Raw genomic sequence first — 16,908 nt, forward strand, 5'->3', positions numbered from 1 at the left:
AATTCAATGTTAAATGCACATGAGTGTTTTATTTTCTATAAAGGCATTACAGACGATGTACAGATGATAATACTACACATTTCTTTGTATACAAAGCACACTTGATGAATCCTTACATGGGTCTCATGAACAGGAATTTAGTCTAATTTCTATCAGAAGCCAGCTGTAAAACAAAACACTGTAATATGCTATTTTTTTTACTGCAATATACAGTTGTGCTCAAAAGCTTGCATACCCTTGAAGAATTGGTAATATATGTACCATTTGTAAAGAAAACATGAGTGAGCAGGCAAAACGTGTCTTTTATTTCTTATGGGATTCACATTCGACTGTAAGTCATAACAGAATGGCACAATCATGAAACAAAACATGGCAACAAAGAAAAAAATTAACTGACCCCTGTTCAAAGGTCTGTATACCCTTAGATCTTAACACTGTGTATTGCCCCCTTTAGCATCAATAACAGTGTGCAGTCTTTTATAATAGTTGTCTATGAGGCCCCGAATTCTTGCAGGTGGTATAGCTGCCCATTTGTCTCAGCAAAATGCATCCAGGTCATGCAAAGTCTTGGGTCGTCTTGCATGAACCGCACATTTGAGATCTCCCCAGAGTGGCTCGATGATATTAAGGTCAAGAGACTGTGATGGCCACTCCAGAACCTTCAGCTTTTTCTGCTGTAACCACTGGAGGGTCAACTTGGCCATGTGCTTAGGGTCATTGTTATGCTGGAAAGTCCAAGAGTGTCCCAGCTTTCTTGCAGAGGAATGCAAATTGTCTCCCAGTATTTTCTGATAACATGCTGCATTCATCTTGCCATCAATTTTCAAAAGATTCCCTGTGCCTTTAGAGCTCACACACCCGTAAAACATCAGTGAGCCACCACTATGCTTCACAGTGGGGATGGTATTCTGTTCGCTATAGGCCTTGTTGACCCCTCTCCAAACTTAGCGCTTATGGTTGTAACCATTAAGCTCTATTTTGGTCATCACTCCATTGTACCAGAAGCTGTGAGGCCTGTCAAGGTGTTATTGGGCATATTGTAACCAAACTTTTTTGTGGCATTGAAGCAGTAATATGGAGCTAAATTGAGCTCAAATGTATTGACTGTAAGACAAGTAAAACATAACTTAAATATGTCATAGTATGAAAAAATTTAATTCAATCATATGAAAAAAAATAGATTCAAGCGTGGAAAAAGTGTATGCTAAAATCATTAAATGGATTTTCGCGTCCAATCATATAATGTCTTCATTCAAACACGTTTTTTCCATGTTTGCTTCTTCATAAGATTAAAATTTCTTCCCACCCTCGTTCGAGTCATGTTTTCTCAGAACCAAGTTTTGAGCCTCTATTGGCGTGGAGGCGGGGCTTTATGCATTAAATTCTCTCACCCAATAAGCCATGATTCCCACCATTATAAGGTAAAAATCAAATAGCCTTTCCATGCACTGCTTTCCCAATGCAATCTGTGGAGAGAATTTTAAGAATTGTATAAACTAGGCTAAATGTGTAAATTAAACAGAATAATAAACTGTTATTCCCAGATTGCATCGACGTCCATGTTGCCATGGTCACAGACACAGATAATGATGAAAGTTTAACATGTTCAAGTGACTGAAGTTAGACCGGGGCTAATTACCATATGTTATATGCCTAATGGTTTGGAAACATCACAGCAAAAACATAAAATCCAGTTACTTAGTTAAATATAAACTTTTACTACATTTGAATTTAGTTTTTGCCATCCCAATAGCGGCATTTTTTTTTTTACATTAAAAACAACTTTATATAAAATGAATTAAAAACAACATTAAAGGGCCTAAGATGAGTTTATTTGACCCGAAACATTTGAACAGTAGTGTAATTTGTGTTCTTTTTTAATATAATCCTTGCTTCTTTATATGTACAGTATCTCACAAAAGTGAGTACACCCCTCACATTTTTGCAAATATTTGATTATATCTTTTCATGTGACAACACTGAAGAAATGACACTTTGCTGCAATGTAAAGTAGTGAGTGTACAGCTTGTATAACAGTGTAAATTTGCTGTCCCCTTAAAATAACACAACACACAGCCACTAATGTCTAAACCGCTGGCAACAAAAGTGAGTACACCCCTAAGTGAAAATGTCCAAATTGGGCCCAAAGAGTCTATATTTTGAGTGGCCACCGTTATTTTCCAGCACTGCCTTAACCCTCTTGGGCATGGAGTTCACCAGAGCTTCACAGTCTGCCACTGGAGTCCTCTTCCACTCCTCCATCCCAACATCACAGAGCTGGTGGATGTTAGAGACCTTGCGCTCCTCCACCTTCCATTTGAGGATGCCCCACAGATGCTCAATAGGGTTTAGGTCTGGAGACATACTTGGCCACTCCATCACCTTTACCCTCAGCTTCTTTAGCAAGGCAGTGGTCGTCTTGGAGGTAACCTGCGGTCCAGTCTCCGAAGGGAAAGGAACATACTCTGCTTCAGTATGTCACAGTACATTCATGGTTCCCTCAATGAACTGTAGCTCCCCAGTGCTGGCAGCACTCATGCAGCCCCAGACCATGACACTCCCACCACTATGCTTGACTGTAGGCAAGACACACTTGTCTTTGTACTCCTCACCTGGTTGCCACCACACACGTTTGACACCATCTGAACCAAATACGTTTATTTTGGTCTCATCAGACAACAAGACATGATTCCATGTCCTTAGTCTGCTTATCTTCAGTAAACTGTTTGCGGGCTTTCTTGTGCATCATCTTTAGAAGGGGCTTCTTTCTGGGACGATAGCCATGCAGACCAATTTGATGCAGTGTGCTGGCAGCACACATACGTCTACACTCACCTAAAGGATTATTAGGAACACCTGTTCAATTTCTCATTAATGCAATTATCCAATAAACCAATCACATGGCAGTTGCTTCAATGCATTCAGGGGCGTGGTCCTGGTCAAGACAATCACCTGAACTCCAAACTGAATGTCAGAATGGGAAAGAAAGCTGATTTAAGCAATTTTGAGCATGGCATGGTTGTTGGTGCCAGACGGGCCGGTCTGAGTATTTCACAATCTGCTCAGTTACTGGGATTTACAAAGAATGGTGTGAAAAGGGAAAAACATCCAGTATGCGGCAGTCCTGTGGGCAAAAATGCCTTGTTGATGCTAGAGGTCAGAGGAGAATGGGCCGACTGATTCAAGCTGATAGAAGAGCAACTTTGACTGAAATAACCACTCGTTACAACCGAGGTATGCAGCAAAGCATTTGTGAAGCCACAACACGCACAACCTTGAGGCGGATGGGCTACAACAGCAGAAGACCCCACCGGGTACCACTCATCTACACTACAAATAGAAGAGCTCACCAAAATTGGACAGTTGAAGACTGGAATAATGTTGCCTGGTCTGATGAGTCTCGATTTCTGTTGAGACATTCAGATGGTAGAGTCAGAATTTGGCATAAACAGAATGAGAACATGGATCCATCATGCCTTGTTACCACTGTGCAGGCTGGTGGTGGTGGTGTAATGGTGTGGGGGATGTTTTCTTGGCACATTTTGTGCCAATTGGGCATGGTTTAAATGCCACAGCCTACCTGAGCATAGTTTCTAACCATGTCCATCCATGTACCCATCCTCTGATGGCTACTTCCAGCAGGATAATGCACCATGTCACAAAGCTCGAATAATTTCAAATTGGTTTCTTGAACATGACAATGAGTTCACTGTACTGAAATGGCCCCCACAGTCAACAGATCTCAACCCAATAGAGCATCTTTGGGATGTGGTGGAACGGGAGCTTCGTGCCCTGGATGTGCATCCCACCAATCTCCATCAACTGCAAGATGCTATCCTATCAATATGGGCCAACATTTCTAAAGAATGCTTTCAGCACCTTGTTGAATCAATGCCACGTAGAATTAAGGTAGTTCTGAAGGTGAAAGGGGGTCAAACACAGTATTAGTATGGTGTTCCTAATAATCCTTTAGGTGAGTGTATTTCCCAAAGACAAACTCTGGATATGATGCTGAGCACATGCACTCAACTTCTTTGGTTAACCATGGCAAGGCTTGTTCTGAGTGGACTGTGACGGCAATTTCTAAAGTCAAAACGATTTACGTAAATGGTAGGTAAGACAGAGGAAAACTCAGTTGCACAATAAACAGTTTTATTCTTGCAAGGAAAGAATACACAGGTTACAAAGTAACAGTGAATAATCTCTTAATTAATAGAGGAAAATCATCAGTACTTAAAGGGGAAAAAGGGGTGTGGTAAGATGCTGACCATCTGTCTTATGTCAATACAACACATTCCCTTTGTTCTATCTCGGATCTTGTAATATCAACTCCTTAATCTTCAGACTACTACTAACAATGCTCTTGAACAACATTATCTTATATGATATCATCATCCCAGTAATTAGGGAACATCATCCCAGTAATTAAAAGTTTCACTTTTTGAGTGGAATTACTGTAATAAATCAACTTTTTGATGATATTCTAATTTTATGACCAGCACCTGTATATGTATGGTCATACAGACTTCTGACTCAACAGTAACTCTATAAGGCCATAGACAAAAAACACTGGCAATGGAAAACACAGTGGTAGGACACTGCAAGTATATGGTTTCTTAATATGTTTTACTAAGAGAGTGTGTGTTGTGACAAAGAGATACAGACAGCGTAGAAGTAGATTACTTCATTGCATCATCTACCTTCTATTGTCCAATCTGCTTACATTTACCACCTTTTTAATGAAAAACATCTTGCCACATATCTCTTATCACCCTATAATAGATATTATATATCACCCATAAAATACATTTATGAGACACCTCTGTACCAACAGTCAGGTCAATCGGACTGACGTTAGATTTTAAGGTAATTTTAATAGTGGTCATTAGAGTTGGCATAAAGGGCTAACTTTGTGAAGTCATATTTCAGTCGATTTTTGACATAGCAACAAGTTTCATTATCAGCCATGTTCAGAAGTATGGCCTAGAGTCTGTACATTTACTGGCGAGTAAATCCGATGTACGGTTCAGGAGAAGAGTTTTAAAGGCATTTATAAGCAGTAGAAAATGTTCACAATTTAGCTGGCTGCCGTTTTGCCGTGCCTCTAGATATCAACCAACAAACGCACACTGTGTGATATGGGGGTGGTTTCAGAATGCACAATGAATATGAATTGCATAGGTTATGGTTCCATAAAGCAATGCAGACATAAATATTTTGCATACATGTATTGTACAGTAATCAGCCTTTTTCTCTGCCATCTTGCACAATATCTCAATTTGATCTAGGGAGGCATGTATGAGACACCTATATTCCAAAGGGCAGGTCAATAAACACAAATGAGCTGATGAAACTGGATGGATAGGCTCTACCTGTCAAGAAAACATAAGTACTTTCAAGTTCCTTTGCTGCCATCTTGTGGCCTTTGAATATGACCTACAATTTGTTTGCAATATTCCAAAATATAGTTATAGACAGCTGAGCAATTACTATATTACACTTCACTGTCACTGTAAATCTCTTCTATAATAATCTGCAGATAATTTTGTTCATCAGTCACATGACATTACTTTGATGAAGACCTGAACAGCCATGTCAGATATTGGTTCTGTTTACAGCATTTGTCTGTTTCAGATTGTAGCAAGATTACTACAAAAAAAAGTTCATAGTAAGAATAGTTATTGCTTTAGTACATTGATACAATATATGATATCTCCCATGCCAAGTTCAAATGGTAAATAAATTCTGCTTTGTTTTCTCTGTTGTGATTAAAGACAACTCCTATTTACGTTATTGTTGACACGATATTGTCCTCTGAGCAAGATGATCTAATAATCTATCTTGTCCAATCACTGCCTCCAAAATACATGAATGACAGACCAGACAAGGGTCAGGAAGGGATTACCTAGCGTATAAATATGCATGCATCAACGTTTTCAGTACTATTAACACTGATGTACTGCATTGCACTAGTTTGAATAATTATATCTGTACATTTAAATCAATGTTTATTGGGCAATTTTTTACCTCTTCAAAGCTGGTGTGACATTGCTGTGAATTAATCACACAATGCTGGGGAATGGATCCGTAGATTTATTTTCAGTTTTTGTAATGAGAAGTTTGGACTTGTCCTCTGAAGGGAAATATATGACTGTCCTCATAGGGAGTCTCATCTACTCCTTCACACTTTTTTGTCATCTGTCCTTGCTTGTGGTCATAGCTACAAACAGAAATCTACACTGCCCTATGTATTTTTTTCTTATTACTCTATCCATTAACGACTTGATTGGCATCACTGCCACAATGCCAAGGGTCATGTCAGATGTATTGTCTGATAACAGGCATATTACTTACCCAGCATGCTTGATTCAGGCTTTCTGTATTCACATGTATGGCGGCGCAACACTTCTCATCTTGTCCATCATGGCATTTGATCGCTACCTAGCTATCTGTCATCCACTGAGGTACCACTGCATCATGACTAAGAGCACTGTTTTAAGTCTGATTGCCTCGGCTTGGCTGATTGACTTTTTACTCGTGGGACCCTTGTTCGTTCTCACGTTGCGTTTCCCTCTTTGTAAAACAGCTATTGTGAACATATACTGTGACAACCAGTCCCTGTTAAAACTGACCTGTGCAACAGACACCACGGTGAACAACATCTATGGCTTATTTATCACTGGTTTACTCCATGGTGTAGGGTTAACTTCTGTGGTGTTCTCCTACTCACTTATTCTATTCACATGTTTTAAAAGTAGTAAATCTGATGCCAAACTAAAGGCCTTGCAAACCTGTTGCACACACCTTCTTGTCTTTCTGATCAATGAGTTTTCAGGATTTATTGTTGTTCTTGTGTATCGAATACCAAGCAGTCCACTACTACTTCAGTCTTTTGCAGGAATGATATATATAATCGTTCCCCCAAGTCTAAACCCAGTAATATATGGTATGAAAAGTAAAGAGATTAAAGCAAAATTACTTCCAATGTTTTGTTTGGCAAAAGGTACAGTTAGAGCAAAGGTAAACACTGTAAATGAATAATGAAATGTAACCACTGAAACGTACAGGTAATCATAGTCTTTCAAAAGGCCATTACGAATGATTATTTGTTTTGATCTGATTTGTTTTGTGTAATGTAACTTTTTGAAACTCCTAAGCACAGTCTAGCAACAGTCAAAATTGATTAATAGATAAGTTATGGGACATTGTAAAGCAGTTGGCTACTTTAAAATCATAGCACTGCATTATATGCCATTTCTTTTACATGCAAACATTTTTCTAAATCTTGCTGCCATACATTCATTCTAAATATTTTACACCATCCACATAATAAATACAAAGGAACGTAACAATAGAAATGAATTTGCTCAAACATACATTTCTCTTGAATTTCAAGCAAACACAACAGACAGTATATAGCTTACATCAACAACACATTTGCTTTACATTCACTAAATTACTAATAAGAATTGGACACACCACTAACAAAATGTGTGAAAGTATGGGAATTGACACTGTTTATTCATAACACAACAAATCTGATAAGCAGTAATTACAAAGAAAAGAAAAAGATTAAAGCCCATTGTGCACCGATTTCATTTGTCATTGTGATTACAGTCCAATTGCTTGCATTCATTACAAAGGCTGATCTGTTCAAAGGTTTAGTAAAAGTAACCCAATTTTGTTCTTTGCATGTTAACAATGTTGTTAAAAAATGCTGAATTTGAACGTTGCTTAGATCTTTACCTATATTGTACAACCCTGTTTCCAAAAAAGTTGGGACACTGTGTAACATGCAAGAAAATAACTGAATGCAATGATGTGCAAATAATGTATCCCTATAATAAATTGTAAATAGTACAAAGACAACATACCAAATGTTGAAACTGAGAAATTGTATTGTTTTTGGAAAAATACATTTTGAAATTGATGCAACAGAAAAAAAGTTGTGAAGGATGCATGTTCACAACTGTGTTGTATCACCTCTTCGTTTTTACAAAACTCTGTAAGCGTTTGGGAACTGAGGAGACCAACTGCTGTAATTTTGAAAGTGAAATGTTTTCCCATTCTTGGTTAATGTAGGATATCAGCTGCTCAACAGTTCAGGGTCTCCTTTGTCCTATTTTTCATATATGCTTTGAGATATCAACCAACAAATGCACACTGTGTGATATGGGGGTGGTATCAGAATGCACAATGAATATGAATTGCATAGGTTATGGTTCCATAAAGCAATGCAGACATAAATATTTTGCATACATGTATTGTACAGTAATCAGCCATTTTCTCTGCCATCTTGCACAATATCTCAATTTGATTGATTCAAAATCAATCTAGGGAGGCATGTATGAGACACCTATATTCCAAAGGGCAGGTCAATAAACACAAATGAGCTGATGAAACTGGATGGATAGGCTCTACCTGTCAAGAAAACATAAGTACTTTCAAGTTCCTTTGCTGCCATCTTGTGGCCTTTGAATATGACCTACAATTTGTTTGCAATATTCCAAAATATAGTTATAGACAGCTGAGCAATTACTATATTACACTTCACTGTCACTGTAAATCTCTTCTATAATAATCTGCAGATAATTTTGTTCATCAGTCACATGACATTACTTTGATGAAGACCTGAACAGCCATGTCAGATATTGGCTCTGCTTACAGCATTTGTCTGTTTCAGATTGTAGCAAGATTACTACAAAAAAAAGTTCATAGTAAGAATAGTTATTGCTTTAGTACATTGATACAATATATTATATCTCCCATGCCAAGTTCAAATGGTAAATAAATTCTGCTTTGTTTTCTCTGTTGTGATTAAAGACAACTCCTATTTACGTTATTGTTGACACGACATTGTCCTCTGAGCAAGATGATCTAATAATCTATCTTGTCCAATCACTGCCTCCAAAATACATGAATGACAGACCAGACAAGGGTCAGGAAGGGATTACCTAGCGTATAAATATGCATGCATCAACGTTTCCAGTACTATTAACACTGATGCAAAAAAATAACTGAATGCAATGATGTGCAAAGAATGTATCCCCATAATTAATTGTAAATAGTACAAAGACAACATACCAAATGTTGAAACTGAGAAATGTAAATGTTTTTGGAAAAATACATTTTGAATTTGATGCAACAGAAAAAAAGTTGTGAAGGATGCATGTTCACAACTGTGTTGTATCACCACTTCATTTTTACAAAACTCTGTAAGCGTTTGGGAACTGAGGAGACCAACTGCTGTAATTTTGAAAGTGAAATGTTTTCCCATTCTTGGTTAATGTAGGATATCAGCTGCTCAACAGTTCAGGGTCTCCTTTGTCCTATTTTTCATTTCATAATGCGCCAAATGTTTTCAAAGGGTGACAGGTCTGGACAGCAGGCAGGCTAGTTTAGCACCTGAGCTATTTTATAAGGGAGCCGCCATGGTGTTGTAATATATGCAGAATGTGTTTTGGCATTGTCTTGCTGAAATAAGCAAGGCCTTCGCCGAAAAAGATGTTATCTGGATGGCAGCATATGTTGCTGCATAACCTGTATATATTGTTCAGCATTAATGGGGGCTTCAGAGAAGTGCAAGTCACCCATGGCAAGTGCAGTAATGCAACCCCATACCATCACAAATGCTGACTTTTGAACTGTGTGCTGATAACAAGCCGAATGGTCCCTCTCCTCTTTAGCCTGGAGGACGCAGCGTCCATGATTCCCAAAACGAATTTCAAATGTTGATTCGTCAGACCATAGGAAAGTTTTCCACTTTGCCTCAGTCCATCTTAAATGAGCTCGGGCCCAGCTGGCGTTTGTGGATCTTGTTTGTATATGGTTTCCCCTTTGCATGGTAGAGTTTTAAGTTGTATTTGTGGATGTAGCTAAAAACTAGACATTATAGACAGTGGTTTTCATATTTTTCTTTTAATGATATCATGTAATGTAAATGATGAAATGTTAGAAACGTTATTCTTAAATTGTTGCACTATTTGCCTTTGCAGTCTTTCACTGAGTGGTGAACCCCCCTTCTGATCTTTACTTCAGAAAGACTCATCCTTTCTGGGATGTTCTTTTTATACCCAATCATTTTACTGACCTGTTACCAACTAACTTAATTAGTTGTGAGATGTCCCACCATTTTTTTTTTAAACAATTTTTTTGTTGCCCTTGTCCCATTTTTTTGGAAAGGTGTTGCTGACATCAAATTAAAAAATGTTCAAGAAACAATAACCTTTCTCATTTCAACATTTGATATGTTGTCTTTGTACTATTTACTATGGAATATAGGTTTAAATGATTTGCACATCATTGCATTCTATTTTTGTTTGCATTTTACACAGCGTCCCAACTTTTGGCAACAGGCTTGCAGTTAATTAAGACCAATTTGGATATATTTGTTTGTTTTCACTGCACAATATTCAGGAATTGGAGTTTTCAGATTGTGAAGAAGTTACATATCATTTACACTGATAGCATAGCTAGCATACAGAAATCTGTGGTTATGTAATGCAGTGATTATGTAATGCAGTGGATCATTCCTCTTGTTACATCGATGCATCGACGTAGACCTTCTGACAGTTTGGAGCAGACGGGACAGCTTTCCCTGGCCACTTGAATCAATAAGCGTTGGGTATCCAACACCCTGTCGCCGGTTTGCAGTTTGTCCCTCCTCAGACCATTGTCAGTAGGTTTTCACCACTGCTGGCTGGGAGCACCCCACAAATCTTATAAGTGATTATGTAATGCAGTGGATCATCTATGATTTGCACGTCATTACATTGTTTTTCTTAACATTTTACACAGCGTCCCAACTTTTTTGAAAACGGGTTGTACATAAAAAAAAGAAATGATAAAACCAATTACGGATTTCTGATGGCATTTTCACTCCATAAAAGGAATACTTGAATACTTATTTCACTCATTAAAATGCAAATAAATGTATACAGTTTTCTGGATTTTTGTTGTTATTCTGTCTCTCACTGTTTAAAATTAAAGACTGATCATTTCTTTGTCAGTGGGCAAAGGTACAAATTCAGTAGGGGATCAAATAATCTTTTCCCTCACTGTATGAAATTCGTTAAAAAAACAATTTTTATGATCAATATTTAGAGAATGTCTTCATTACAAATTGGATTTTTAGATAAGGCTTTTATAAGTTACATTTAATTAAAACTTTTTCAGACTTTAATTTGCACTTATATTGTATATTGTGGTTTACTGTTTGCAAAATAAGCCAGATAAAGTCTGATTTGATGTGTTAACATTTCAGACTGTAAGGCAAAAAAAGGGACATTTTTTTTTGAAAGGGGGTGGTGCTTTTCTATACACACTGGACATTCTGCTACACAAAGATAATAATATAGACGATAAGATAGTTCACTGAAATGGTAAATCTAGTTTGGAGGATGTAAGTAGTCATACATAATATTCACTACTTCGATGGAATTCTCAGTGCAGATTGCAGGTTTTTGAACATTCAATAGTTGGAAATCCTTATGCTGGATTCAAAGAGGAATTACACTTAACTTTAGCCAGAACATTAGACTACACTAGCAAAAAGTATTAAATGAAATGTGTCCTTCCAGGACCAGAATTAAATTGCCCTGGCATACATTGTTGGAAAGTGGTGAAATAATATGTTTTAAATACATCAGTCATTGTGTCAGTAATTGGAAAAAAGTCTCATCCCATTAGTGTTGGAAATATTAGTTGGACAACACTCAAAAGTGTCTTTTCCCAATGTAGTCTTCAATATCTATACACAGATGAAGACATTGTGACCACCTGCCTAATATGCTGTTGGCCCTCCGCTTGCTGTCAAAACTGCACCAGTCCGCCAAGGACTTTACCCCTGAAGGTGTCCTGTGGTATCTGACACCAAGGTATTAGCAGCAGATCCTTAAAGTCGTGTAAGTTGTGAGGCCAGGGCAACACAATGAATTCCTCATCATGTTCCTCAAACCATTCCCGAACAGTGTGTGCAGTGTGGCAAGGTGCATTATCCTGCTGAAAGAGATCACTGCCATCAGGAAATACCATTGCCATGAAGTGGTATACCTGGTCAGCAACAATGTTTAAGTAAATGGCACATGTCAAATTGACATGAATGCCCAGACCCAGGGTTTCCCAGCAGAACATTGCTCAGAGCATCACACTCGTTCCCACCAGTTTGTCGTCTTCCCACAGTGCATCCTGGTGCCATCTCTTCCCCAGGAAAAAGACGCACATGCACAAGGCCCTCCATGTGATGTAAAAGAAAATGGGACCAGACGTACTCCTTCCACTGCTCCAAGGTCCAGTTCTGCTTATGTGCTATTGTAGGTGCTTTTGACGGTGAACATGAGTCATCATGGGCACTCCGACTGGTCTGCGGCTACGCAGCCCCGTACACAGCAGAGTGAGATGCACAGTGTTTTGTGACACATTCCTCTTGTTACATCGATGCATCGACGTAGACCTTCTGACAGTTTGGAGCAGACGGGACAGCTTTCGCTGGCCACTTGAATCAATAAGCGTTGGGTATCCAACACCCTGTCGCCGGTTTGCAGTTTGTCCCTCCTCAGACCATTGTCAGTAGGTTTTCACCACTGCTGGCTGGGAGCACCCCACAAATCTTGCCAATTCAGAGATTCTCTGACCCAGTTGTCTCACCATAACAATTTGACCCTTATCAACGTTGCTCAGGTCATTACCCCTATGCATTTCTCCTGCATCCAACCTATTAACTACGAGAACTGATTGTTCACTTACCACTTAATCTACCCAGACCTTGACATGTGCCCTTGTTATGAGATGATTATTCACTTCATCTCTAAGTGATCATAATGTTTTGGCTCATCAGTGTACACGTAGTATTAATACATGTATTCATCACCTTCTGGTTGTTCTTATTCACTAATTTAAATTATTTCATCGTACATCCACAGTTTTTATTTTTACCAATAGAAATATGTTGTGATACTCATTAATTAAATCAGTTTCTGATTACCTTTTGCATTTTATGAACAAACATGAAAATATATCTACACCAGTTACACATCAAGTGAATAGATTTTGGATAAGCTTGGGTGTTATTGGTTTTGGTATCTACATAATATATACTTTATCAATTTTAAAATACAGATAACAACAATTACTACATAATACTACCAGGCTGTAAAATACCAAAATAGCCATACATAACTGCTCAGAATAGATTATGCCAAATCTCAAAAATTCATATAGTATTGGATAAATAAAGTATGGGTTCTGTTCAAATCCATATGTAAAATAAAAAACAAAGCCTACAATGGACGGATCTTTCTCTGGAAGAAATGCATTATTTTTACTCTTATCTCAGTTGTTTTAAGACCATATATGATTGGATTTAATGTAGGTGGAAAAATTAAAGTTGAAACCCCTATGAGTCTCCGTAATTGTGGGGGAAATTCACTCAGTCTGTATGAAATAATGGTGAGAAGCCCTAAACTCTCCAGGAGAAGATAAAGAATTAAATGGGTAGCGCAAGTCTGAAGAGCTTTGTTTTTAGTGTCAGACGATCCTTTGTTTCTGAAACACATGAGAAGGATCTGCAGATAACTGTACAGAACAGTCCAAACAGATACGACTTGAAGGAGGGCAACTGTAAACAGTCCATAGATGTTATTGATGGTTGTGTCAGCACAGACCAGTTTCAACAGTGAGGGGTTATCACAGTAGGAGTGCGTCATCAGAGATCTACAGCGGGGTAACCGAAGCAGCAGGTAAAATAATACCCCTATCATAATCAAGTTAAACAGCCATTTCAGTGTGATGATTTTCATGATATGGGAATAGCTCATAATTGTGTTGTACCTCAATGGAAAACATATGGCAATATATCTGTCATATGCCATAGCAGTTAGAATGATCCCAGATCCCACCCCATAGATATGGATGAAGAAAGCTTGTGTGACACAAGCAGGGTATTGAATTATCCTTGTGTCAAGTAAAAGCTCTTTGATGACCTGTGGAAAAAGTGCTGTAGAACCAATAAGGTCATTGATGGGTAAGTTTAGCAGCAGAAGGTACATAGGCTGGTGGAGACTCTTATTGAGGACGATGGTTAGAATCAGGACCAGGTTACAGAAGACAATGATCATATAATTGAGTGTGGCAAAAAGAAGTGCAGCCAATGCATTTTCAGGAGGTAGATTGAGGCTTTGCAATGTCAAAATAGAGGATACGTTTGAGAAGTCATCCATTTTTAAAGTTTCAGGATACCCCTCTTCATAGCTGTAAATACACCAACAGCAGTCATGTTTACAATAGATAATAACAATGGAAACGTAATTAAAATGATATTATAAAAAGTGATGTATCAAGTTTATAAAACAATGTTAGTAGTTAGCACTGTAACTGTACACATCAATTGTGATATTGATTTTAACAGAATATCGTCCCGATTATTTCCTTTGTTCATGATTATATTGTTAATTTTAAGGGGAAAGAATATCAATCTTTACCTTCCATTATTTCCACAGCATAAGAAAAAGGTTGACCAGGCTCTCCTCCTTTATAACGTTGTGAGTAGTGAGGCATGACTCAACTTAGAAGAAAGTTCATTAAAATAAATGCTATGAAGCAGTTGAGAGAAATATCGTTACCTGAATAGCTGAGGTATACTATTATCATATGATTTGAAAATATATATAGAGAGAGACTGTGTGGAAAATTCGCCCATCCTCTGAGATATCAAATAGTTCATCTTCAAATGATGGGTTTATCTCTCATGAGGGGACATGTTTTGAAAAACATTTTCAGACTCGCTATGGGGATTGCAATGAAGATTTGTGCCCTACATGTAATCTGCAGGTTACAGCTGTTTTTTTAACTATTAAAAAAGAGCTTTAAGCTAAAATAACTTTTCTTGCAACAAAAATATACAGTGGAATAAAATGTGGAGTCAACAGGATTGCATACTTGGATCAGAGTTTCTGAAACACTTTTGTGCCAAGGACCGGCAAAGGATGGCCTTATTCCTCTGGAGACAGTTTGCATGAGGTATATGTTATTAATAACATTGTCAATAAGATTGTCATAACATGGTCAATCAAGACATCCAATTATCTGTTATGGGACACATTGCGGTGTATTTGGCTATTCAAATAATTAATCAAAAGCATTTTACAAAGCAAGCATCAAGAATATTTTGATGCACAGTATCTGGGAAAAACTCCTTAGTAAGTAAAGATTCATCCAAAGGGTTCATATTAAACACACCTAAACCTACACTCTTTTTTAATTGGTAAACAAACCGGAAATCTGACAGATTCAGTTCAATGGACATGCATTGCTTTCATTTGCTTGTGAGCATCATAAAAGGAAATAGGCAACATGCACTTAGGTCCAGAAATAATTGGACACTGACACAAGTTTTGTTATTTTGGCTGTGTACCAGCTCACGCAAGGTCCCCCTGCTCAAGCCAGCGCATGTCCAGGCCCGTCTGAAGTTTGCCAGTGCCCATCTGGATGATTCAGAGGAGGAATGGGAGAAGGTCATGTGGTCTGATGAGACAAAAATAGAGCTTTTTGGTCTAAACTCCACTTGCAGTGTTTGGAGGAAGAAGAAGGATGAGTACAACCCAAAGAACACCATCCCAAACGTGAAGCATGGAGGCGGAAACATCATTCTTTGGGGATGCTTTTCTGCAAAAGGGACACGATGACTGCACTGTATTGAGGGGAGGATGGATGGGGCCATGTATCGCGAGATCTTGGCCAACAACCTCCTTCCCTCAGTAAGAGCATTGAAGATGGGTCGTGGCTGGGTCTTCCAGCATGAAAACAACCCGAAACACACAGCCAGGGCAATAAGGAGTGGCTCCTTAAGGAGCATTTCAAGGTCCTGGAGTGGCCTAGCCAGTCTCCAGACCTGAACCCAATAGAAAATCTTTGGAGGGAGCCGAAAGTCCGTATTGCCCATTGACAGCCCCGAAACCTGAAGGATCTGGAGAAGGTCTGTATGGAGGAGTGGGCCAAAATCTGGTCAAGAACTACAGGATACGTATGATCTCTGTAATTGCAAAAAAAGGTTTCTGTCGGTGATCCCGACTAGAGGTAGTCGGGATCACCTCTATGCACGGCTTGGGCTCCGGAACCACACTCCTTGAGAGAGGATGGACTCTTCACCACTCTGGAGTTGCCCATGGTGAGAGGCGGCGGGCTGGTGTGGGTTTGCTTATAGCTCCCCAGCTTTGCCGCCATGTGTTGGAGTTTAACCCGGTGAACGAGAGGGTCGTTTCCCTGCGCCTACGGGTTGGGGATAGGTCTCTCACTGTTGTTTGTGCCTACGGGCCGAACGGCAGTGCAGAGTACCCAACCTTCTTGGAGTCTCTGGGGGGGGTGCTGGAAAGTGCTCCGACTGGGGACTCTATCGTTCTACTGGGGGACGTCAACGCCCACATGGGCAACGACAGTGACACCTGGAGGGGCGTGATTGGGAGGAACGGCCCCCCTGATCTGAACCCGAGCGGTGTTCAGTTCTTGGACTTCTGTGCTAGTCATAGTTTGTCCATAACGAACACCATGTTCAAGCATAAGGGTGTCCATCAGTACACGTGGCACCAGGACACCCTAGGCCGCAGGTCGATGATCGACTTTGTTGTCGTTTCATCTGACCTGCGGCCGTATGTCTTGGACACTCGGGTGAAGAGAGGGGCGGAGCTGTCAACTGATCACCACCTGGTTGTGAGTTGGATCCGATGGCGGGGGAGGAAGCTGGACAGACTCGTCAGGCCCAAGCGTACTGTAAGGGTCTGCTGGGAACGTCTGGCCGAGTCTCCTGTCAGAGAGATCTTTAACTCCCACCTCCAGCAGAGCTTCGACTGGATCCCGAGGGAGGCTGGAGATATTGAGTCCGAGTGGACCATGTTCTCCACCGCCATTGTCGAAGCG

General features: G+C 39.3%; 2 protein-coding genes across 2 annotated transcripts; one reads left to right on the plus strand and one right to left on the minus strand.

Moving 5' to 3' along the window:
- The first annotated feature begins 6,147 nt into the window (after positions 1–6,147).
- Positions 6,148–12,395, plus strand: LOC105031649 (olfactory receptor 51E2-like). The gene is made up of 3 exons (XM_034293374.1): positions 6,148–6,701; positions 6,870–7,003; positions 12,316–12,395. The coding sequence occupies exons 1-3, from the start codon at positions 6,148–6,150 to the stop codon at positions 12,393–12,395; spliced, it is 768 nt and encodes a 255-aa protein (XP_034149265.1).
- Positions 12,396–13,277: 882 nt separating this feature from the next.
- LOC105031648 (olfactory receptor 52B2-like) lies at positions 13,278–14,216 on the minus strand. The gene has a single exon (XM_034293377.1). It carries the CDS (start codon positions 14,214–14,216, stop codon positions 13,278–13,280), a length of 939 nt encoding a protein of 312 aa, XP_034149268.1.
- Positions 14,217–16,908: the final 2,692 nt, after the last annotated feature.

This window comes from Esox lucius, chromosome 1, assembly GCF_011004845.1.
Source record: "Esox lucius isolate fEsoLuc1 chromosome 1, fEsoLuc1.pri, whole genome shotgun sequence".
Taxonomy (NCBI): domain Eukaryota; kingdom Metazoa; phylum Chordata; class Actinopteri; order Esociformes; family Esocidae; genus Esox; species Esox lucius.